The 25131-nt window shown below is 42.9% G+C and overlaps 1 protein-coding gene across 1 annotated transcript in view; it reads right to left on the reverse strand.

Moving 5' to 3' along the window:
• Ccdc83 (coiled-coil domain containing 83) overlaps nt 1-22816 on the reverse strand; it is a 35584-nt gene extending 12768 nt beyond the window's left edge. Inside the window, exons 1-6 of the mRNA XM_036182569.1 lie at nt 22722-22816; nt 16567-16651; nt 13793-13955; nt 10069-10236; nt 6258-6349; nt 2926-2994 (exon numbers count right to left, since the gene is read on the reverse strand). Coding sequence (XP_036038462.1) covers nt 2926-2994; nt 6258-6349; nt 10069-10236; nt 13793-13955; nt 16567-16651; nt 22722-22816 — 672 coding nt within the window. The remainder of the gene's footprint in view (nt 1-2925; nt 2995-6257; nt 6350-10068; nt 10237-13792; nt 13956-16566; nt 16652-22721) is intronic.
• Nucleotides 22817-25131: the final 2315 nt, after the last annotated feature.

A 25131-nucleotide genomic window follows, 5' to 3' on the forward strand; every position in this document is an offset into this window, starting at 1 on the left:
GAAACTGTATCAGTGACTTGAGTGACTTCAGTGTTCCCGTGGGAGAGCCTGCCTGGTCCTAGGCCAGAAGAGAAGTGCTTTGTTCTGTGTGAAAGAGATGATCCCGGCCGTGCTGGCAAGTTCTTGTTTCCTCCCCCTCCTCCCCCTCTTCTCCCCCTCTCCCCTCCCCTTCCCCTCTCCCCCTCCTCCTTCCCCCCTCCTCCTCCCCCTCCCCTCCCCCTCCTCCCCCTCTCCCCCTTCTCCCCCTCCTCCCCCTCTTCCCCTTTCCCCCTTTTCCCCCTCCCCCCTCCCCCTCCTCCCCCCCCTCCCTCTCCTCTTACCCCTGCCACCTACAGCACACACAGGCTCTGAGAAGAGGCTCCCTCAGGCTTCCCAGAGTTTGGCACTTCCCACAGAGCACACTTACAACATCTGGACCGAATGTTATCTGCTACTTTCACCCAACAGCTTGGTTTCACACCTTTTTTTTTTTTTGTCTGCCAGAAAATTGTTGAAACCTCACCTGCTAGGTCACTACACCTGTTGTCCTTTCAGATGGGTTCTTTTCTCATTTTTCTTTACTAAGAAATTTTCTACTCACTCCACATACCACCCACAGATCCCTCCTCCTCCCTCCTCTCACCCCCCAGCCTTCTCTCCTAAGCCCAAGCCCCTTCCCACTGCACTAAGGCTGTGCAAGGCGTCACACCACAGGCACTGGATTCCCAGAAGCCTGCCCATGCACCAGGGACAGATCCTGATCCCCCTGCCTGGGTGCCCCCCAAACAGTTCAAGCCAAACAACCATCTTCCATATCCAGAGGGCCTAGTCCAGTCCCCTGGGGGCTCCACAGCTACCAGTCCACAGTTCATGGGCTTCCACTAGTGTGGCCAGTCATCTCTGCACATCCTCCCATCATGATCTTGATGTCCCTCACCTGCAGTATCTCTCCTCTCTCTCATCAATTGGATTCCGAGAGCTCAGCCTGGTGCCTGGCTGTGGATCTCTGCATCTGCCTCCATCAGTCACTGGACAAAGGCTCTAGGATGACTGCTAGGTTATTCGCTAGACTGGTCACCAGAGTAGACCAGAGGAGGCACCTTCTGGACCACTGCCAGCAGACCAAGGTGGGGTCATCCTTGTGGATTCCTGAGAGCCTCCCCAGCACCCTGCCTCTTCCTATTCCCATGATGTCCTCGTCTATCATGGTATCTTCCTCCCTGCCCTCCCACTCTGTCCCTGTTCCAGCTTGACCCTCCCATTTCCCTATGTTCTCATCCCCCACTCCTCACCCTCTGCCACCCCCACCACCACACCCAGTCCACTCATGTAGATCTCATCCACTTTTCCTTCACTGGGTCATCCATGTGTCCCTCCTAGGGTCTATCTCTGTTAGGTAGCCTCTCTGGAGCTGTGGGTTGCAGTCTGGCCATCCCTTCCCTCACATCTAGTATCCACTTATGAGTGAGCACATACTATGTTTGTCCTTCTGAGTCTGGGTTACCTCACTCAAGATGATATTTTCTAGTTCCATCCATTTGCCTGCAAATTTCATGATGTCATTGTTTTTTACTGCTGAGTAGTAGTACTCCATTGTGTATGTGTGCCATGTTTTCTTTATCCATTCAGATGGGTTCTTTATTGTGTGTCTATAATTTTATTTCAGAGGGCCCTTAGAGAAACAAGATGCACCTTGAGCTATAATATAATTCACAATTTTGTATAACTGCATCTAAACTAAAAGTGTATGTGAGTATGTATATGATTCATCCCCTCAATGTGTAAGTATATCTATATTTATAGACATTCCTTAACATTCATTCATTTAATAGCTGTTTTTGATAAACAAAGATTATTCTTCAGGTACTGTAGACATTCAGTTAAAAAGATATAGCCTACTCTGTGTATTAAGGACACAGATCATGAGCAGAGTTTCAATGTATTTTAGCAAGAATTCAACAATGCAAGAAAACACTGGGAAAACTGGAGTTCTCAGGATACCTGAGAACGTTATGAAATGATTCACAAAGAAATTGGCCATCAAATTCTGCACCTAAAGGAAGAGTTAGTTTTCCAGGTAGTGAGAGTGTGGATGTACTAGAGATCAGGACAGAGTGACCTGCATCTACAATGTGAGGAAAACAGGACAGTTCCAAATAACAAAGACTATTCAAAACAGTGACCATAGAGAGTGTGCTATAGAAGTCCGTACATGACCACATCCAGCAACTGCCATAGAGCCCTGGCCCAGGGAGAAGGTGCTAGCTCAGCAGTTCCCATGAATTCTTGAGCAGAAGTGAGGGGATCAGGGAGGGGAGAAATCACAGGTGCCACAAGTACCTCTTGATCACAGGCAAATGGCTGTACTGTGTGTTTGCTTTGGACCACAATACAATATTCTACAGATTAGAGTGACCACTTCAGGGGTCACTGGTATAGGGAGAAGACCAGAGCACTTCTCAGAACTGAAGGGCAGAAAAGCCAGGATCCAAAGGAATGCCTGGGATCTGAGTGTGAGCTGGCCACCTGCTTGCAAAAGGCAATGTAAGCCATTCTGTCCTGTCTATCAGGTAAGGAGGAGAAAAGGAAGTCTAAAAGGCTGAACACACTTCCAAAGGATGATGTGTGACCTAGGGGTGATGTTTTGCCAGACACCCAGCAGGAGGCAGGCTCACGAGAAACACTAGGTTGATTGTAGGACATAGTGAAACTTGGTGCATTTGGGTGTACAGTGTGGAGTAAGCCTCCAAATTATTTCTGATTATTACTGAGATTATTTCTGGCATTTGTTGAGTAACAATATAATAGGATTAGATTTTACTTGGACATTCCTTTATGTCAGCAAAAACCTCATATTTGTCCTATGACTTCAACTTTATAATTAAAGGTCATTGCCAGTTTAAGGGGAAAAAAACAGGGAGAATTATTTTGACACGTTCTACTTACTTCTTTTTTTAGCCAGTCATTCTCCCAGATCTCTCGATAGTTGCCCTTGTCAATGAACCTCACGGCATTCTACAAGAAAAGTTTTGTATGAAGGAAGAGTTGTCGTAAGGTGACACACAGTGTCAGCACTGGTGGGACATGGTTCGTCTCCTCCTTTGCATTTTGTTTTGAACCATACCCCCAGCCTGATATTTATAACTTACCCACAAGACACTCCTAGCGGATGACACTGTATTTCTTTGTGAGTTAGTTTCATATGGACATCATGTTTCAAATTCAATGTTCAGTTACTAAAGGACAATACCTCTTTTTAAATACATTGATTTTTAATTTTTTTAAAGATTTATTTATTTTATGTTTTTTATGTGTTTGAGTGTTTTGCCTTCATGCATACATGTGTACCATATGCCTGCCTGGCTCCCAGACAGGTCAGAAGAGGGCACCAGATACCCTGGGAGTAAAGTCACAGATGTCGTGAGGTTGCTGGGAATTGAACCTGGGTCCTCTGAGAGAGCACCAAGTACACCCAACCACTGAGCCAACTCTCTAACCTGAGATGAAACCTCTTAAAAGGAGAAAAACTAAAAGGACATAGCAAGAGTGAGCCAAGAGAAGTAGGGCCTGGAGAAATGCACGTGTGGCAAACGCTCACAGTATGAGCATGAGGGTCTGAGTTCAATTCCCAGCACTCACATAAACAAGCCAGCTGTTGGTGCGAGATGGCTTCGTGGGTAAAAGCACACACTGCATCAGCTTTACAACCTGAGTTCCATCCCCAGAACCAACAGTGGGAAGAACCAAATCCCCAAAGTGGCCTTCTGACCTCTATGTGTGTGCCATGGCACATGTGCATCCATACACACATAACTTAGAAAGCAAAACTTGGACATGGTGGTGTGCTTGCAGTCCCAGTGCTGGGGAGGCAGACAGGTAAAGGATGCTGGGCCTCACTGGCCACACGACCCAACCTAATCAGTGAGCTCCAGGCCAGCAGAAGCTTGGTAGACAGCTCCTGAGAAACAACATCCAAGGTTGAGCTTTGACCTCCATGTGTATGTGTGTACACCTATCTGTGCACACACATACATAAGAAAGAGATGTCCTAGACTGTAAACATAGACAGGAATAATTTAATAGTATATTAAAAATAAATTGATTTGTTAAGTCTTTGAAAGCAGAAGTCTTTCAATGAAAAAAAATTTAGATAAAAAAAAGATTCATGTTTATTAAATTCAGAGACGGCATGCATTTCCTAGGAATGGTTATATTCCAGCTATAACTGATAACTCACATTTCCACCACCATAAGATGTCATTAATTTTTTTAGATTGTTTATTTTATATGTACAGATGTTATGTCTACATGTGTTTGTGTACCATGTGTGTGCCTGGTACCCAAGGAGGTCAGAAGAGGGCATAGGATCTCTTGGAATTGGGGTTATGATGGTTATGAGCTACAATGTGGGTGCTGGGAATCAAATCAATCTACCCTGTAAGAGCAACAAGTGCTTTGAACAGTCGACCCATCTTGCTAACCCCTTCTGGTTTTGTTCCCCTATAAAATACCATCCGAACAAAATCTGAAGGAGGTCCTAACTAAGATTAACTGTCTTGTTGCTTAATTCACTAACAGTGGGCCAGCGGTTTTAACTTTAGTTCTGTATCAGAACCCAGTGAAAGCCAGAAAATCCATAAGCCAGGACAATCCCAGAGCAATTATATTACCATCTCTGTGGGTGGGACCCGGGCATCTTGGGGTGATACATGAATTGTATGTCTAGTTAGGTTGCACAGCACAGAACACAGGAAGCTACAAATGCCTGACACTGAGCCATGATCTGAAAAGAGCTCTGAACTGAATCTGGATCCCTCCATGTGTTCTGTGCAGGTCACTATTCTCTATGACGCTGTCCCATTAGCAAACCTCTAGAGCTTTAAGGATTGCTGAGAGATTTAAATGTCAGATGAAAGCTTGGGACAGTACTCGAGATGAACACTTGACATTACAAGTCAGCTTTGTTTTGTCTTGTCATGTGATATCCACATAGGCATTTTAAGACATTCACTGTGGTCAGATCACAGGGAGATGGATTTCACCATCTCATCAAACTCGGTCACAAAGCAACCCAACTGCATGAACAGACAAAGCATTGTCTAGTTCCCCAAAATCTTTGTCTTTGCAAATATGTAGATGTCAGGCAGATAGAGTGCCACTTAAGAGCAATGGAACCCACGGGGATTCAATGAGCATCACAGCTGAACTGCTGACAGGACTTTTGGAAACATCAGAAGCTTAGGGTTCTGAAGAATGGATGGCGTTAAACAGGAATTCCCTTTACTGACCTAGGAAGGAGTCAGAATACAGGAGAAGCACTATGGGCGTGTGTGTTGAAGGGAGAGTTAGACTTTCCATGTCAAACAAAGTCATGAGAAAACAGAGATGACTGGGAATTTCATCTTGAAATATGACTTGTAGCCCAACTTTTTTCTTTTTTGAGACATGGTCTCTTTCTGTAGCCCTAGTTGTCCATGTAGACCCAAGCTGACCTCAAACACAGAGATTTGCCTGTTTCTGCCTCTCAAGTACTGGGATTAAAGACATACCACCACACCTGGCTTTGTAGTCAAAATCTTTAAAACACAGCAATGTAGAGTATACTCTCCCAGGTTTAGATATATGTAAAGAATCACTTTTAGTCAAATTATATTTCATTCAAAACACTTACTCTTAATATTTCACTATAGCTATAGATACCTTTAACATAACTAAATAGTAATTTATTTGCTCCTTGTGAGACAACATACTACTTAAATAAGCTTGTTTAATCCTTACACTCTATATTTAAGGTAAATAAATATAAATAGTCTCTGCTCTATGCAGAAAACAGAAGTCTGGGAAAATGGAGTAATGAATCCTGTTCTACAGCTCATGAGTGCTGGGACAGCACAGTAAACTGCCTAACTTTGGAAACCAAGGCTTTTGTTTTGTTTGGTGGAGGTGATGGTATTTTTATGTTTATGTATTGAGAGTCAAACCCAGGGTTGTGCGCATGCAAGCACTCCATCACTAAACTACATCCTAACCCCCATTCTTTCTTTCTGAGACAGGGTTTGGCTATTTAGATCATGGACCTCCTGCCTTAGCCTTCAGAGTGTTGAGCTTACAGGCGTGTACCAACCTGGGCCTCAAACAAACAGGCATGTACCACCATGGCCTCTAACAGGCATGTACCACCATGGGCCTCAACAAATGAGCATTCCCTTCGAGGCCTCATTGATAAACTGAACGAATAAGGGGAAGTTCTGCTTTGTTTTAAGAGACTTGGCACCTACCTGTGTGGCCCATTCCTTCCTTAGGTCTAGTTGTATCAGGGTTTCTCTGATTATTCTCTTTCTAGTATCTTCCAGAGTGATTTTATACTGTTCTTTAAAAAGAAATGACAAGACTGAGTGGGGCTGATCGGAGGAAAAACTGTGATGTTTATAAATTTTACTTTTCATGGCCCTCCTCCCCTTGACACACCTCTCACCCACCCCCAAATTCTCAAGAATGTATTTAGTTCCTCTAATCAGAAGAAATGCTCCAATAATTTGTTAACACCTTAGTCTGAATTACCTAAGGTCTCCAAGGAAGTTTGTATTTTCAAAGGATTCTCTCTGCAGAGGGAGAATTTGAAACAATACTTGTATATCATCTAGCCTTTGGATCACCCAGGATCAGGTGATTTTAATTTCACAGCAGGCATATACAGACTTAATTATCTGTTTGAAACTCATGGTGTACATCTGACCCTAACTAATTAGATTGCCAATATTCCTGGCACGTGGCTTCTTGTGTGAGGAGGACACAGTGAGGAGAGGGGGAGCAGGCAGACCCGAGACTGCTGGGTTGGAGAATATTATTATTTTAAGGTGTGTTACTTTTGTTTACGTTGCATTTGTTTAACTCTGTGAAGCTGTGATACTTTGGCTGTCTAAAATACCCGATGGTCTAATAAAGAGCTGAACAGCTAATAGGGAGGCAGGAGAAAGGCGAGGTGGGGCTGGCAGCCAGAGAGAATAAATAAGAGGAGAAATCTGGGACGAGAAAGAGAGATCTAGTAGCCAGAGGAGGACTCTGGGGGCCAGCCACCCAGCTACACAGCCAGCCACAGAGTAAGAGTAAAAATTTATAGAAGTAAGAGAACAGGAGAAGCCCAAAGGCAAAAGTCGACAGGATAATTTAAAGTTAAGGAAAGCTGGCAAGAAACAAGCCAAGCTAAGGCCAAGTGTTTATAAGTAAGAATAAGCCTCTGTGTGTGATTTATTTGGGAGCTGAGTGGCAGGCCCCCCTTAAAGAAAAAAAAAATCAACCAACAACAGTGCTGAGCATCTGACAAGCAGGGAGACAGAGATTAGGTGCTGAATTTTCTATCCTCCAGGATTTTTTCTTTTCCTTCTTTCTTTCTTCCTTTCTTTCTTCCTGCCTTCCTTCCTTCCTTTCTTTCTTTCTTTCTTTCTTTCTTTCTTTCTTTCTTTCTTTCTTTCTTTAAAAGATTTGTTTGTGACTAGGTATACATGTCAGCTTGTGTGTGGAGGTCAGAGCATAGCTCTGGGAGTCAGTGTCCTTTTCCACCTTGCTTTTGAAGCAGGGTCTCTTGTTTCTGCCACTGTGCATAGGAGGAAATCCTCCTGTCTCAGCCTCTCCTTTCTCAGTAAGAATGCTAGGATTACAAGTGCATGCCCCAACATCCAGATTTTTAAGTGGGTTCCAGGCATCGAACTCAGGTCCCAGGTTTGTGTGGCTTCTACCTACTAGGCCATTTCTCCAGTCCTATTTATTAGTGATAGAACAAAGATGAAAAGTTTAAGCCTCAAAAGGTGCTGAGAGATCTTACAACCGAAGCTCCTTCGAAACGAATTTTATTGGTGGACATGAACAGAATATCACCACAAACTTATTGTCTAATTAAACAAAAGTACTAAGAGTGCTGTAGACCCTAACTGCCATTCAGGGCTCTGTTTCAAGGGGCAAATTTTGCTTTTTGTTGTTGTTGTTGTTGCATGTGAAGTATTTATTTTCTGGGAAAAAGTTTTCCAGCAAATTTTATCTTTGAAACTTAGACAGTCTTTTTAGCCTCAGACGCTTTTATTTTTTAATGTTTTAAATTGAAACAGAATTTTATCACTCTCCCTTGCCTTTCTTTCTTCAATCTCCTCTCAGTTAACATCCTCAAGTCCTCCCACACCCCCTCTCAAGGTGACAGCCTCTTTTTCTTTGATTTTATTTGAATACACAGATGTGTACACACACACAAACACACACACACACACACACACACACACACACACGCACACAGACTGCTGAATACATTTTTGTTGGTGGTAGGTATACGGTGTCTCAAGGCTGACCACTGTGCATTGAGCAACCAGGAAAGGGCTCATTCATGGGAGATGCTCATTCTCTTTCTCCCAATAGTCAATAGTTGCCTGAAGTTCTTTGTCTAGGGATGGAACTCTGTGAAACTGGGGAACATTTTCTTAACAGACCAAGGCAGTCACAGAAGAACTCCGGGATCTTGGGCTGATGGGAAGGAGCTGGCAGGTCTGGTCTTTCAATAGCCACTGAGGGTGCTACTAGGGAGCCGAGCAAGTTCCTGCATCCTCATCAGTACTTTGTGTTTGTAAAGCACTTCTCCCTATTGGATGAGGACAGCTGAAAGTGAAATGACTTCTGGGTACTGTTATGTTACTGTTCCCCTGAACACAATACATAATGAAAAAATATTTTGAAGAAGATTGAATATGGCAAACTGGCAGCCAGCCATTCATTGGTGGCCAGTGGTCTGAGAATTCAGAACCCGGGTTGTGGCAGCCCATAATGGCTCATCAGGGGCACCCGAGGTAGAGGGAAGTGGAGGCAATTAAGAGGACGAGCTCCCCCCAGTGGTGGACAGGGGTCAGGACAGGGCCTCTAATAGAGCTGAGCAAGATTGTATGGGGCATGAAGAAGAGAGATTGGGCAGGTTTGGGGAGCTAGTCTAGCTTGACACCTAGAAAACAGTGTCTAGTTCTGATTTTCACGTGGAATATCATGACTATTTAATTCTTCCAGTCCATCTTATGAAATTTCTTTCTTTGATTCAGGCCCTAGCCCATCAGGTTAATGCTAATTGTTTATTTAATCCTTAAACACAGACATCTAAAAGTTGCAGCAGGACAGAACATTAGCTGTAATCTATTTTTCATTCTTAGCATCTGAAAGAAATCGTAAAACCTGGAATCCAATAACATGGTAATTCTTTGCTGTAAATTACCCCAAAAGGATAATCAAATACATTCTGAAGGTCTAGTTGCATTGCTATATTAATATTGAAAAAGCAATATTAACATGCTCCCTTGTTCTAAACTCTATATAGCATCCTACAGATTGCTTTTTCTTAAAAACTGAGTCGAGTGCACAGTGCAAGGGCTATTGTGAAAATCTCATGGCTGCCTTTTGTGATTCAGTTGGTGCTTCCTGTAGCCATGACCCTTACTAACCACTCACTGTTGAAGGCAGCCAAAGAAAGCAGGACTATGGGGGAACCTCCTTGGAGAAGTTTGAGACACCACAAGTAGGCACTTGAGAGATTGTGAGTTTATGTTTCAAGACTGTTGGCTGTTCAGCTGTCCAATCAATTGTGGTCACTTCTGAGAAGCTAACCCCAAACCATGCAGGCCAATGCTTGTTGGCCAACACTTTACTTTCCAGTTGTCTCCGACTCTTCTTTGGTTTTCTCGACCGCTGCCCTTGGGAGTCTGTGGTGTGATCCTTTACTCATTTGACCGATCCTGTCTCAAACTCATGTCCAATCCCTGGTCCTCATTAGCTTTCAAGGCTAATTCGTGATTCTCCTGTCATGAGAGTGTGTGTCTAGGTTCTTCCTGTGGTACTGCATCTGTGCATTTAAATGGATAACAACTTTTCCTTTGGCCCTCGGTCCTCAGTACTCGCTCCCCACCACACCCAACTCAAGTACCATCTCAGGTTTTTGGGGGCTCACAGCTGGTTGTCCTGTTTTGATAATGAATGATTTGGGGAGTACCCTGTCTTTTCGTTTACTAAACATGGGCTTTCTGCTCATTATTTTACTGAATTTGAATGAACTCTGCTGCAACTGACCTGACATTTTCTCGGCATTTTCTTTGACTGTTTCGATGTCATTTTGTAAGGAAACAATGAGCTGAGCGTGATGAGCACTCCCTACATTCTTGTACTCTTCCCAATACTCCTTTTCACTGAGTTTCTCAAGAAATAGCTTCTCAGCTTCATTTATTTGTAAGCGCATTTCTGTTGGAAAGAAGAACAAGGCACATGTCATTTCCACCATCCTTGGAACCATTCTATAGTACAGTCTGTTTTCACAAAGTTAAGATCTGATGTTAAAATGCAATTAACTCATAAATACTATATATGCAATTTTGAGAAATCAAAACTATTAAAATGATTCGATATCCCTCATGACAAATCTAAGTAAAATGAAACTTTCATCTCTATAGTAGATACATGGTTTAAGACTGTAAATGATGGATTATATATGCCTAGGAACCCACAAACTTAAATCTATGATTGTTTCATAAGGGTCCTTGTTGGTTCAAGTCTTCATGTCTTATGATAGCTCTGTGAAAATGAGTTTCATTTTTTTATTTTATGGTGTATGGGTGTTTTGCCTGGATGTATGTCTGTGCATCATATGCATACCTGGCATCATATGCATACCTGGTACCTGAGGATGCCAGATGGTACCAGATCCTCTGGGACTGTAATTATGGATGGTTGTAAGCCACCATGTGGGTGTGGGGAATTGAATCTGGGTCCTCTGTTAAAACACAGGCAGTGCTCTTAATTGCTGAGCCAATTTTCCAGCCACCCTACAATTTCTTATGTAAAGTGGCCTTTTCAGTCTTTAATGCCTTAGGGCAAAAATAATTTCAAGTCCTTTGCAGAGGATAACCTTGAACTTCTAACCCCCCCCCCCACTACACACACACACACACACACACACACACACACACACACACACAGTCCTAGGATTACAGGAACTCCACCACACTCAATTTTGACAGTCACTTTTTCCAGCCGATTGTTTGATTCAGTCATTGCAGTTTCAATTTTTGGCTTTTCTTCTGAGAAATGCTAGCATATGACAGTCAGAAACATGTCTTCTCCCATCTCCCACACAGTGAAAGACAAGTTCCCCATTCAATAGGTACAAATGCTGAACTATAACCTTCTTGGCCTGCCCTGGTGCACTTGCTAAGCATGATGTTTTATTCAGTTCATAGGCCCAAGTATAATATTGCCGAAAGTCTGCATGTGGGAAGCTGTTCTCAGAGCCACATACAGAGAACCTCACAGGGGCTTGGCTCACTCCTCACATTGCCTGGTTTGAGAATCTCTTGAAGACTACACTATACTAATCATGTCTGCAAATCCTGCCTTCTTAGACCTGGCAGATGGCTGGCTGGCTCAGTAGGTGTTATTTACAGGATGCCCTGAGTCCAGAGGTCTAAGGGACCTTGGGCATAGTTTCCCTAGATATACATAAGATCACAAATCCCCTAAATGGTGCTTGTTAATGTCATTAAATAGTTATGAAAACCAGATGGGCAACTATCCTCCCATCTGGCAGACTGCTACTGTCTGAATCCGTGCTACACGTGGCTCTTGAGGGAGGATTGGTAGATGTCATTGAAGTTATGTGTGTGTATACCAGCTGGCTTACTTTGACTCCCTTTCCCCTTTTCTAGTAACAAACAAACAGATATGCACACAAGTTTATACAGAGTTTTTTTTTTTTTTTTTTTTTTTTTTTTAAGGAAAATCCGAGACCTGATAGACAAGGGGTCCTGGATACAGCCAGGCAGCTTTTGCCCTTTCTGTGGTTTGCTACTATGAAGAACACCCAGCTCAAGCTTTTAGCCACTTGAACATGTTCTAGCTAAAAGCTGGAAGGCAAACGCTCTAGCAGTGCCTCTCAGATCTTCCTGTGCACCAGAAATCCCTGGAGCTTGTAAAAAAAAAAAAAAAAAAAAATGCAGATTCTGCCATCCAAGTACTAACCAGGCTCAGCTCTGCTTAGCTTCCAAGACCAGACTAGACTAGAGTGAGTGCATTCAGGGTGGGATGGTCAGAGTTCTCTATAGCTGATGGCTTCCAGCAGGGGTGGGGGTGGGGAAGGACTCTGTTTTCCTGAAGGGGCTGGCCACTGGGAGTTTGACCATGCTCTAGTGAGTATATGGTCAACACAAACTGGACTTTTTTTTTTTTTTTTTTTGTCTTCTTTTATGGGGAGGGGAGGTCACAAGGATGTGTGTAGGAGGAAAAACCTGGGAGGACTGAGAAGTGAGTGTGATCAGGATGCATGATGTGAAATTACCAAATAATCAATACAAATATTATGTTGGGAAAAAATGCAGATGCTGATTCAGCAGGCCTGGGCAGGGCCTAAGAGTCTTTGATTCTAAGAAGTTCCTTCCTGAGCGATGGAGTCTGTTTCACCTCAAAACAAGTTTCTTGCAAGAGGCTGCCTGGCATGCGTGTAGCTATCACAGAAGTTCTTTCCTGAGGCAGATGCTGTCTCATTTTCTCTCTCTTCCTTTCTTCTCTGTGGCATCCCTTATTCTGGAAGCTTCACATGTCTTGCCTTCCCTCTCCTGTAGGAAGTCACGCAACTTGGCCCCCGCTTAGTATACATCCTTCCTGGTTTTTTTGTTTTTGTTTTTGTTTTTTTTTTTAATGTCAACTTGACACAACCTAGAGTCATTTTGGAAGCGGGAACCTCAGCTGAGACAATGCCGCCAGCAGACTGACCTGTGGGAAAGCCTGTGGCAAATTTTCTTGATTGATGATTGATGTGGAAGGGCCCAGGCCTTTGTGGACCGTGTTATCACTGGGTTAGTGGTCCTGAGTGGTATGAGAAGGAGGCAGGCTGAGCAAGCCATGAGGGGCAAGTCAGTGAGAAGCACCCTTTCATGGCCTCTACTTGAGTTCCTGCCCTGACTTCCTTCAGTAACGGACTGTGACCTGAGAGCTGTAAGCTATAATAAATGCTTTCTTTCCTCTCCACTTGCTTTTTGTTGTCGTGTTTTATCACAGCCATAGAAACCCTCAGACAGCATGGTACCCCATGCTTTGTCCCTGCATACTAACGGGTGCACATCAACTGGAGCCGTGGCCAGAAAGGAACTTAGCCAGAGCACCTGGGCAGCCACTGCGACGCCATTGCCAACTCAAGGGATCATTGTCAAAGTGGTTTTGGAAATGCCGGCAAGAAGTGTAGGATGAAAGAACAGGGGGAAGAAATGCACATATCAAAATTCCGTGTCTGATTTACCAGAAGGGTCACGTGTTTCCAGGGGTAAGAGTATGTCTGCGTCTTCTACTGCCATCCCTAGAATCATTTTCCTAACTCCCCTTTCCCAATTCTAAGCTCTCTTTGTCCAATCCAACAGGCGGGCTTAATTCCATTAGACTGGGGAAGGGATGTCAGTGGTTACATTCACTTTATCATGCCCAAATCAAAAGCAAAGGTGAGGTCAAGGAAGCCCTTCAACAACAGAACTTCAGACAAAAGAACACCCCTGGGAGAGCGCAGAGCTCAGGACACTGGCTGGAGGGCACATGGGTTTCAATCCCGGCCTTGCTCGTTGCCTAGTCCTCCTCCTCACTGGGCCTCTACGCACGTCCGTCCATCTTTCCTTCTCCTGTCTGTATCCCTGGAGGGACTGTGGCTGTGGTAGAGATGACGTAATGGGAAATACAGTCACGACGTCCTGAACACACTGAAAGACAAAGGCTCGGACGAACACGACACTCGCGGTGATTCCCCAAGCTCCTAACTTACCTTTCAGGTTTTTCTCCTGGTTTCTTTCAAACTCCCACTTTTCCTTCATTGCCTCCTCCACGTCCTCCCTTGTCACAATCGGGGCTCCCTCCGACTTCTCCTCGGTCAGCTCTTTCAGGAGGTTCTTTATGTGCCATTTCTGCTCCTCCTTGAGGCGTCTATTCTGCCGTAGACATCAACCGTGGTTAAAGACGTCTGCTCAGCTATTTACACTGTTTACCCAGAACACAGACACGCACAGAGGCTTGCAAAGCGGGAAGACACATGTACTTGACTAAGGTATACAGTGCTGCCTCTAAGAGCTTACAGGACATGTAAAATTCAAAACAAAATCTACCAGTGCAATAACCATCAGTAGAATGCTGTGTCTTTAAGAATATGCTACCAATTTTCCAGTCTCTCACCCTCTCACAGGCTCCACAGACATTTAAAACAAATCTTGGAGCTAAGTTTTTGAACTTCCCATCAAGCCTGCTCTTCTCCAGTCTCCCTAACTTAGCCATCTTCCGTGTGTGAGGCTGTGTGCTGGGCATGCGAGTGATATCATTAACAAAACAGAAAAAAGTCCTGCTGTTCTAGAAACTCCATTGTTCTTTGCTCTCCTCACAGACGACCCTACTTCATTCTCTTCTTCTAGGATAATGGTTATTCATCATTCCAGACTTTACACTGGAAATAAAAACCATGTTATTCTTGTGGGTGTCTGATCCACGCTTCCGAGATATATATCTAACCAACTTGAAGTGTATTCTCGCCATTGTTGTCTTAATGTACATTTTGAGGAATCAAAAACAAGAGAATGAATCACACACTAACCTGCCCTACAGTAATTACCAATGTGAGTCTTTTATGAAGCAGTCAGTGGTACCAGAAAATGACTTGAATTCTCGAGAAGACACAGGAGTAGCAATATAAACAACTGCACAGATAAATCTGAAACACGTAATTATACTTTTTTGAAATTACTTTATTTTAAAAACTATGTAGTGTTGCAATAAAGATAGACCTACATTTCATTACCGACCAATCAATCACAATTTATAAAGTATGTTTTGTATGATAGTGCATCTGAGGAGGGAGGGAGGGCATAGAGCAACATCTTTGTATGTTATTGAGACTGAGTTGGTATTAATTTTAACTAGATTACTATGAATTAGGATGCTAATTAGAATCCTCAAGAAAGTCACTAAGAAAATAACAAAATAATAGTTAAAAGAGTCCACTAGAAAACGTGTAACACAAAAGTCAGTAAAGGGAGAAGAAAAGTAAAAAAGAACCTGAGACAAGAAACAAAGAGCAACAAGTGGGTGTGGTGGCACACGCCTGTAACCGCAATACTTGGAGGGTGAAGGGAGGAGAGCGGTATCTCAGTCCTGACTAGCCCCTTTGAAGGCAGCCCATCTTCCTTGGTGCATGGGATCCTACCGTGTGGGACCTCAGATACACTGGCAAGGCTTCTTTCACTCTCACTAGCCACCTGCGCCTGTTCCAATCTTTGTTACAAGTACTTGACCATGGTAACGACATCAGAGTCATGGGCATATCGCCAGGAGCTTGTCAAGTTCCACAGATCAGTGTGGAGTGGTCAGGAGCTCTCATTTTACGAGAGGGAAACTGAGGCTGATGCCAGATTTTGCTAGAAAGATGCCACTAGAAGGTTGTACAGTCAGGATGCAAACTCAGGACTCTGACTCCAGGTTCCATTAAAATGTAAAGATACAGCCTTTAAAAACAAAACTTCAGCCAGGTGTGGCGCACATGTATAATGCTAACATTCAGAAGGCTGGGGCAGGAGAATCATGAGTTCAAGGCCAGGCTGAGCGGCAGAGTGAGATTCTGTATGGGTGTGTGTTGGGGGTGGGGGGGTGGGGAGGGATAAACAAAAGTTTAATAAAACAGTTAACTGTGGAAGTTTCCAGACTGTACAAGGTCAATCAGTGAAGGAGGTGTGTCTTGTTTCTCCTTGTGGCTGTGATGTCCTAGGGCATAACTTGGGTTCGTTATAATTTTCCGCTTACAGATATTATTTCTGTTGTGATGAACACAGCTGGCATCCCTTTGTTATTCCCATTAATCTTATTTTTAAACATTTTAATTGCCATGTATGTGTCTATGTGCATGGATACATGCCACGGAGCATGTGTAGAGATCAGAGGACCATTTGTAAGTCTCTCTGTCCACCATGTGGTTTCTGTGGATCAAACCTGGGTTGCCAAACTTGGTAGCAGGTGCTTTTACCTACTGACTGAGCTGGTGACCCTCAAACTGACTTTTACAGAATAATCTTTAAGTATCCCATTAGTGATTTTTTTTTTTTTTTTTTTTTTAATCTGAGGACCAAACCCAGGGCCTTGCGCTTGCTAGGCAAGAACTCTACCACTGAGCTAAATCCCCAACCCCCATTAGTGATTTTAACAGTTGGGATTATTATTGTTCTAAATCCATTTACATGTGCACACTCTGGGAAAAGCTGAAACTAAGACTCAGAAATGGAAAAGAGAGAATTGGTGTTTTACAGCTTGGATAAACAAGAAATCCAAAGGTAAATGTGATTTCTAGGGTGTCTGTCCTCACGATCTAAGGAACACAATTGAACTGACTCCCACTGGCATCCTCCATACCATGGGAACAGTAGTACCTGCTTGCCTCACATGCATGAAGAAACCTGATTGTAAGTCAGCCGATTCCAAGCACTGAAGAGACATTCCATCATGACTTGTCATGGTTCCGGCATACATGCTCAGTGCCTGCCTACCGTCCAAAGTGACACTCACCCTGTCTTGGTACCTTTGGTTCCTGTCCCTCAGCTTCTTGATCTGAAACATGAATCGTTCCACTGCATTCTCCTTTATCTCACGACTGAGAAAAAAGATGATGTGTGGGTTAGTTCCCTCAGCGAAAAGGTAATGTGGTTACATTTTAATTTTAAACTAAATTACCAAATACCTTCAAAAGCTGATTTAGGGATAAGACTTTTCTCTATGAGATTTTGTCAGGCTTTTGTTTGTTTGTTTGTTTTTGAGATGGGGATCTCACTATGTAGCCCTGACTGACCTAGGACTCGCTGTGTAGACCATGTTGGCCTTGAATTTGGAGAGATCTTGCCTCTAGCTCCTGAGTATTGGGATCTAAGGAGAGCTAGCGTTTTTTCACCTGTTGAATTCATTAAAATATATATGGGTTGGGGATTTAGCTCAGTGGTAGAGCACTCTCACCTAGCAAGCGCAAGGCCCTGGGTTCGATCCTCAGCTCAAATATAAATAAATAAATAAATAAATAAATAAATAAATAAATGTGAATATTAAGCTTTTAAAAGAAGCATTCCTGTTTTTATTTCATAGATATAATTTATGTTTTAATTCTCTATAATCCAGCTTAAAGAAAGCCTAGGAAAGAACACACAAAAAAACATGCTTTCTAGATGTTCTCATCCAGAGATGCCTCTAGAATTCTAAAAGCATTCAGACAAAAAATAAAAGACCAAACAAGATTGTCCGAAGCAAGCACATCTTGGACTACTAGGGTAACCTGGGCATGCCCACCAATTCATGCTTGTCACTGTGTGTTCTTCTCTAAGGGTTAAAACTTCCTTGTCACAAAACATTTGTTTAGTACCCAGTAAATATTTGTTGACCACTTGTCCATGTGAAAAACAGAGCAGGAAGGCTCAGGTACAGGAAATCAGAGTCGATGGCTATTTGAAATGCATTCTGTATTTCTGGAAGAGAGTACATCTTGGAACTCTAAGCTTGAGATTGAAGTAGGCTATAGAAATCACTTCACCCAACTTCTCCATTTTAGTTAAAAAGTAAAATATACGATTTTAAATATTGCTACTTACCATTTCTTGCCTCCTTGGTCACCGGCAAACAAATTGCAGGACTAAAATCTCAAGCTGTCAGATAAAGAAAGCCACACCCAGCTCTATGTATTATTTTTATGTGGAATAAATCAAGAAATCACACATGAAGGATGCACTCAGTGAGTGCTCATAAATTCTTGTTGAATCTGCCATGCTATTGGCACTTCCTCCAAATTCTCATTTATATTTATGACCTTGTACACCTTAGGAGAGAGAAAACTAAGGCTCCTTCCTGCTACAAGATGAGAAAATGAGAAACAAAGGTAGCAAATCATACAGTGGCCCTCCACAAAAAAGACACCAATTTGAGTCCTGAGAACGCCAATTTAGCCCCGCTTCACCATTGTCTGCATAGTGCACATAACCGCTTTTGGCCTTAGCTTACTCTTCTATAAAAAAAGATTAGGAGTGGTAAGATGCCTGCCTGGCTGACAAGCCAAGACTGACAGCCTCAGTTTGATCCTGAGACCACAATCATATGCTGGCGCGCACACACACACACACACACACACACACACACACACACACACACACACAGGCTAAATGAATGTCTAAAAAAAGATTGAAGGAGATGAACTCCATAGCTCATCAGTTTCAAGCCACCACCATTTCTGTTACTTTCTGTTCCTCTTGGCTCCGTGCTGCTTTGGGAATTACAGAGATGGTTTGGAGCAAGACCTTCATGACCCTTGTCTTCAGGGAGTGCAACTTACTAGTTATGGAGCAAATAAACACACAGGCACTGTTTACAGATTGTGATGAATACTATGTGGGACTGAGAGACAGAGAGTAAATGGAAGGGCTGCCATCCACCCAACAGGGAAAAAAAGCCTCTGGCTAAGTAAGGCTTTTACTTTTGATAAAAGAAGTGATTTCTCCCCATCTCTTGTCTCGTGGGGTACATGTATGCGTGTGCGTGTGCATGTGCGTGCGTGCGTGCGTGCGTGTGTGTGCGTGCGTGTGCGTGCGTGCGTGCGTGCGTGTGTGTGTGTGTGTGTGTGTGTGTGTGTGTGTGTGTATGGTGGTTAGCAACAGAAACCAGGGCCTCATTCATAAATGTTCTACCACTGAGCTATACCCCCAGCTTTCTAGATCTCATTTTTATGGATAAAAAATGAGAATATTGTGAGTAAAAGTTATCTGAACTGTGCAGGCTACTTGCACAACTTTTGTAATATGGGAATAGACAGATCTCAAGTATGTTGTCTCCACTGGTTGGGACTGAGTCTTTGGTGAATTTGAATAGAGTGACTCCATGGCCACAGCTAAGAACCTTCCTTGGTGATGACTCAACAGTCAGTGAGCAGACTAGAAACCATATCCATCCCAAGGCAGGTCCTGCAGAAGATACACATATACCAAAAATGTTCTTTGTTCATCTGAGATTCTAATTTAATTACTCAGCTTGTATTTTTATTTGTTATATCTGAAAAAGCCTACAGTTTTTACTCTCTGAGCATTTAGGAGCAAATGGCTGAGGGCTTGGTGTCCTGCTCCTTCTGCAGTGAGCAATGTTGTTGATGACTGATTACTAGTCACAGTTCTTAGGGAATTCCAAGTTACTTCCCTGCCCCTCTTGTATAAGTCATGGCAATTGCAGGTCTAACTTTGACTTTCCTTGGCTTTCTGAAAAGGTGGGTTTACCAGGAAGCATTAAAACTTAACTGCAGAATCCCCCACTCTTGGCTGTTGGTGGAAATTTCTTTGTTTTCTAATTCTTTCCATTTTTATATGTCCCCCACCAATGCCTTAGCATCTTATATATCATGCTGAGGGCCAAAGTAGGTGGGATGATAAACCCATACACATTACCGTTAATTGTTTTTTCAAGACAGGATTTCTTTGTGTAGCTGTGGCTGTCCTGGAACTTGCTCTGTAGACTCAGAGATCCATCTGCCTCTCCTCCAGAGTGCTGGGACTAAAGGCGTACACCACCATGTCTGGCTTTTAAGTGATCTTAAAAAGGTTCAGTTTGACTACAAAGCATAGTGGTATTATGTGCCATCTCCCTTCCATGTAGTTAAATGTTACGGGTGTACAGATTTTTTTCCGTCCTTGAAAACAAATTTTTAAAAAGATTTATTTATTTTTCTTTTATGCATAGGGGTATTTTGCCTGCATGTACGTCTGTGCACCACTCGTGAGCCTGATGCCTGTGGAGGTCAGAACTGGGGTTACAGATGGTTGTGAGCCACCATATGCATGCTAGGAATAAAACTCAGTTCTCTGGAAAAACAGCGAATGTTCTTAACCTCCACAGCCATCTCTCCAGTCCTAAGAAACACAAATTTTTAAAGTACAAGTAGTTTTATCTATATTTCATCCAAGGTTTATTTAAAAATTAGTGTGCAGAAATGAAGAATTTGAAACTAATACATCATTTTATTAATCTAACAAATCAGAAGACAAGTTTGAATTTCAAAATGTTCTGTACTTTTCTATATATTTTTTAAAATCCATAATCATAACCAAACCTATCCAGCTGTTTTCATTGTAGAAAGCCAAGGAAAAAGTGTAGGGAGGAAATAAAACCTATCACTAGAAACCCTCACTTTTTTGTCATCTCCAGTCACATTCCAGGGAAGCTAGGGCCCTACTGTTTTGTGACAGAGTTCCTGTATGCGTGGGACTGCCTGATCCAGGGCTGTGGTAGGTAGCCTCTGCTTTTCCCATGTATGCTCACAGTGGGCGAGAAAGCACCTGATTCATGGCAGGCATTTCAACACTCAGTTGAGTGCTTTACATTTCTATTCCTGTATTGATAGGCAAAGCAGCATCTCAGTTTTGACTTCATGAGTGTGATTAACAGTGGTTATTACTCAAGGAAGAAGCTCTGAGTTTACACTAAGTACCAGCCATGCTGGGTGTTGCAGAGATAGAAGATTCAGTGTTCAGAATTTGTTGAAGAGGAACCAAGAAGAAATCACTTTCCAGTGTTTGCCTTCATCTCAGCTCTAAATGTTTAAACTTCCTGCTCTGTATAAAAACAAGCCCACAAACCACCCATTCAAATAATCTTTGGTTTCAAAAATCTGTATTTGTGTTTTTCAAATCTACAACTATATACACACCCATTTCTCTGTCTATATCTATACCCGATGTAGGAAAACTACATATAAAGGAGAAAATCAGACTCATTACTCAGAGCTGACAGACTTACCATAGGCACTAAGAATCCTTTCTACACACACAACCACAAAATCTCATAGGCTCGTTTTCTTTGGATGACATTTTTGAAGATCAGCTGCTTAGAAACCATGGATCACTATCTACTGTGTGCTTACCACCTTATGATGACATGGGGCAGGATGAGAAACACAAGATGCTGCCCGGGTAGTTCTTCCTTAGATGCTGACAAAAGTTCTGTTCCAGGGAACACCCAGAATAAGTAAACGGTCATCAGCGGAACATAAGCCAGCAGGCCTTTGGCTGTTACAGTCTGTGGGATTATTTATTTCATTTTTAACAAATTAGGAAGAACGCAGGCATGGGAATAGTCATGTATTGTCTATCACAAGCTCATGAAATACTTCTAGCATTGGCCTTTGTGTAAACCTCTGTGAACGAGGGAAAAGACTGGTCTCCGTTGACCCCAGTGAGAGAGAGCTGTAACTGATGTCATCCCAAGACCACAGAGCATGTGAGAACCAGGCTGGGCTCATAGAACCCAACTTTTCTACACTGCTTCCAGGAGAAGAAAGAGCTCGGGTGCAGTGAGAAGTGCATGCAGTGATGCCTTGTCGTGACTTAGGGGTACCTCGAGGAATGGGTATAACAGCTCTTCCCAGGGGCTGTGTCTTCGTTAGAATTCTGACCCTTTACTCTCCCCTTCTAAACAGAATGTGGACACAGACGAGAGCTTCTGTAGGAGAAGAGGCATTTCCCTGATTATTGCTAAGACAATTTTCTTTGTACAGACTTAGTCACCAGCATCACACCCCCCTCACCCCGGTTCAACCTTAGATCCCTCCAGTAAATGGTTTCCTTTCCTAATCTCGGTGTTCTGCTTGCGCTGGCCCTTACTCCACCGGAGTCTGCCATTCCTGAAAATGAATGCCTTTTCACATCCTGGTGTCTTTTCCATAACCTACATCCTTCCACTCTCTCCACAGCTGTCTTCTTCCAGAGAGAAACTCACATGGTTTTTCCAAACCCTCTGACTAGTTCAAGTCCTTTTCTCCCTCTCTACATGTCTCTGCCATGTTTTATCACAGCAGGGATCATGTTGTACACTGGGCCCAACACTTGCCATACTTGAGAAATAGGCAAATAGTTGTTGAATGAAAACATGAATGATCTCATTCTTATTTGGAAATTTACTAACATGTTTCAATGAATTCCCTAAAAATTACACATTAGAACACCTATCCAGTGCCAAACTTGACAGTCACAAGCTCTCAAGAAGCTATTTGTTGAAATAAAACATCTCCACCTCCTGGGAGTGAGACTATGAAATGCTCTCATTATTAAAAGTAATTCTTAAGCCAGGAGTTGTGGCACATGCTTGTAATTCCAGAACTTAAGAGACCAAGGTGGGAAGATTGTCACTGAAGCAGGAAGATTGTCACAAGTTCAAGGACAGAGACTCCATGTCAAAAGAAAAACCAGGGTAGACAATGACCGAAGAATGATAGCCGAGGTCGTCATCTTGTTTACACACACACACACACACACACACACACCTTCAAATTGCTTGGATTTGATGTGTAGTTATTTAGAAATAAGACAAGCTGGAATGTCAAAGAAATAGAAAGACAAATAAAGGGAAACGCCTTTTCCTTCTCTCTGTTTACACTAACTGTTCCACAGTGTATTTTGAGGTAAGCCAGCAAGCTGCTGTCTATGTAGAAAAGAACACACTACCATGAAGGGAGTCAAAGCACACCAAGGAGGGCTGTTTCCCAGGTCCTGCCTGGCATCTGCCCACAGCTCAGCAGTGTGATGTCTCGAACCCATTTCCATGTTCATGGCAATGCTTAACTCCATCACTCCCATGCACGGTTACTTAACTCTTAACAATGACTCTATCGGCATGGGGCAGTTTTCAGATTCAGAATACAGACTTACTGGTAGTCCAGGAGTGCTTCGCTGGTAGGCAGCTTCGTATCTTTTGGTGGTCCATCTTGCACATCTTTTTTATTTCCTTTTGCTGAGCTGTCCATGGTTCTGGTTGGCTACTAAGAAATCTACCTGAAGAGCAGACAGATGTAAGAAAAGTCAATCGGCTCTGTCTTGGCCACTCTACTTGTACCACCCTCGAAAACCACCACTGGGGCTTAAGACGGCCACTCTGTCCTGGGTGCTTCTTGTCCCCAGATCTAGCACCATCCACAAGTCTGGAGCACCCTCAAGCAGCATTGCCCATCCATGGTTCTTAATGACCAAAGGCCTGAGTTTCTTGAGCTCTTTATTTCTACACAGAGTTCAGCAATGTGCACTGTGTGTAGTAGCAGCAGCTCAATAAATGTCTATTAAAAAAAAAAATCCCACAAAGGGGTTGAAAGGTTGTAAGAGCCAGGGGCCAGGGGAACTGGGACAAAATAATGTCTTCTGGACATGGCAGGCCCAGTGCAGGAACCACGGCAGACGTGGATGCCTACAAAGATTAAGCTGGCCGGCATTCTAGCATGGGTAGTGTAGATACTCATGACCCCTCGCCCCAGCTGAGGAGCTATGGACAGTTAATGGAGGCTAGGGGGGCTCTTAGGGATATGCCAGTGATGGCTCTGTGCACATGCATATACAGACAGCACAAACTGGACTCAGTAGATTATAAAAAGAGAGGACATTGAAGTTGGGGGTGGGAGTGGGAGGGCAGGGGTAGACTGGGGAGAAGTTGTGAGTAAAATATGAACAAAACACATTGTGTGGACTACATGCAAAGGATACAGAAATATATTTAAAAGAAGGTTGTGTCCTTTTTTTAAGAATTGAAGATGCCAGGACTTGAAAGAACTGTGTTTGGCCTGGGTTGTCGTCCTACAAATCACAAATGAAAGCATCCTTTGAAATATTTTTAACATGCCTAAGAGAGTGACAAATGCAAATAACTATAATGATGTTGCTTCATTAACTTTTCATAAGCTACAAATTACCTTCATATGAGATAATTAAATTATTAAGAACATATTTTTCTTTATTTGTTCTCTCATATATTACACCCTAACCACAATTTCCCCTTTCTCCTCTCCTCCCAGCCCCTCCTCTCCACCTCTCTTCTCCAGATCCTCTCCTCCTTCATTTCCCTTCAGAAAACAGCAGGCTTCCCAGGGATATCAACCAAACATGGCATAACAAGTTACAGTAAGACTCGGCACATCCCCTCATATTAAGGCTGGACAAGGCCACCCAGGAGGAAGAAAAGGGTCCCAAAAGCAGACAAAAGAGTCAGAGACAGTCCCTGCTCCTACTTTATGTGAAATAATTAAATTATTGATAATGTTTTTTTTAAAAAGGAAAACCAAGACCCACTACTGGCCGATGTTGGAATGAAGCAGGATACTTCACAGGTTTGACTTAGGTACCAAAACACACTTTTTAAAATATAGCTTTCCCTAGAAGATTTTTATCTAATTTCCACTGCTCTCCTAAGATCAAGGGCCCATCCTTGTTATAATGCATTTGTAGTTTGCTATGGTGGGAGACACCATGAGAATTGTCTAAGTGACTCTTTACAGTGAGCCTGTGATAACTCTTGGGGATTACTTTTTCTCTCCCATTAACAGACGCAACAATTCTCATTGAATAAATACTTGGCAGGTGAACAATCAGGCAGACATATGTTTTAACCCTAGACCCTGTCACCTCCTTTTCATGTGATCTTCAGAAAGTTGCTATTTTTGCACTTCCATTTCCTCATCTCTCAAATAGTTGAGAATGATGGTGACCTTAATTTAAGGGCTGTGGGGAGCTATGTAACCGAATAAGTAAAGTACTTGCACAGTGTCTCACATACAGGAAACTTAATAAGCCATATGTGTCTCTTCAGTTACAGATATACATTGTCTTTCTTTAAATTGCAGGCAACTAACTGTGCAGCAGAAGAGGGCTCTGTGTGCTACAGATTCCAGTCCACAGAGCTCACTATGGCCTGGCTTCACCAATGACTTGGATCATCAAATTGGCAGTCTATGTAGATCTACACGGGTCATCTAGATCCACACACTCTCTGAAATGGAAACATGCTTTTCTCTGTAGACTTGCTGCTCATGGCCCAGACTTCCAGCAACACTTTCTTTGTATCTGAGGATTTTCTCAACAAGTACACATCCAAGCAAAAAACATTAATTAACATAGTGTCCTTTTTTTGTTTCTTTTCCTTTTGGGACAAGGTCTCACTCTGTAGACTTAGTTAGTCTGGAACCTGTGGGAATCCTCCTGCCTCAGCCTCTTGGGTGATGAGATTACAAGTGTGAGCAACCTACCACACTATCTTCTTAAATATGACAATCATTTACAACAATTCAGTAAGCTCCAC

The sequence above is a fragment of the Onychomys torridus genome, chromosome 1 (genome assembly GCF_903995425.1).
Source record: "Onychomys torridus chromosome 1, mOncTor1.1, whole genome shotgun sequence".
NCBI lineage: Eukaryota > Metazoa > Chordata > Mammalia > Rodentia > Cricetidae > Onychomys > Onychomys torridus.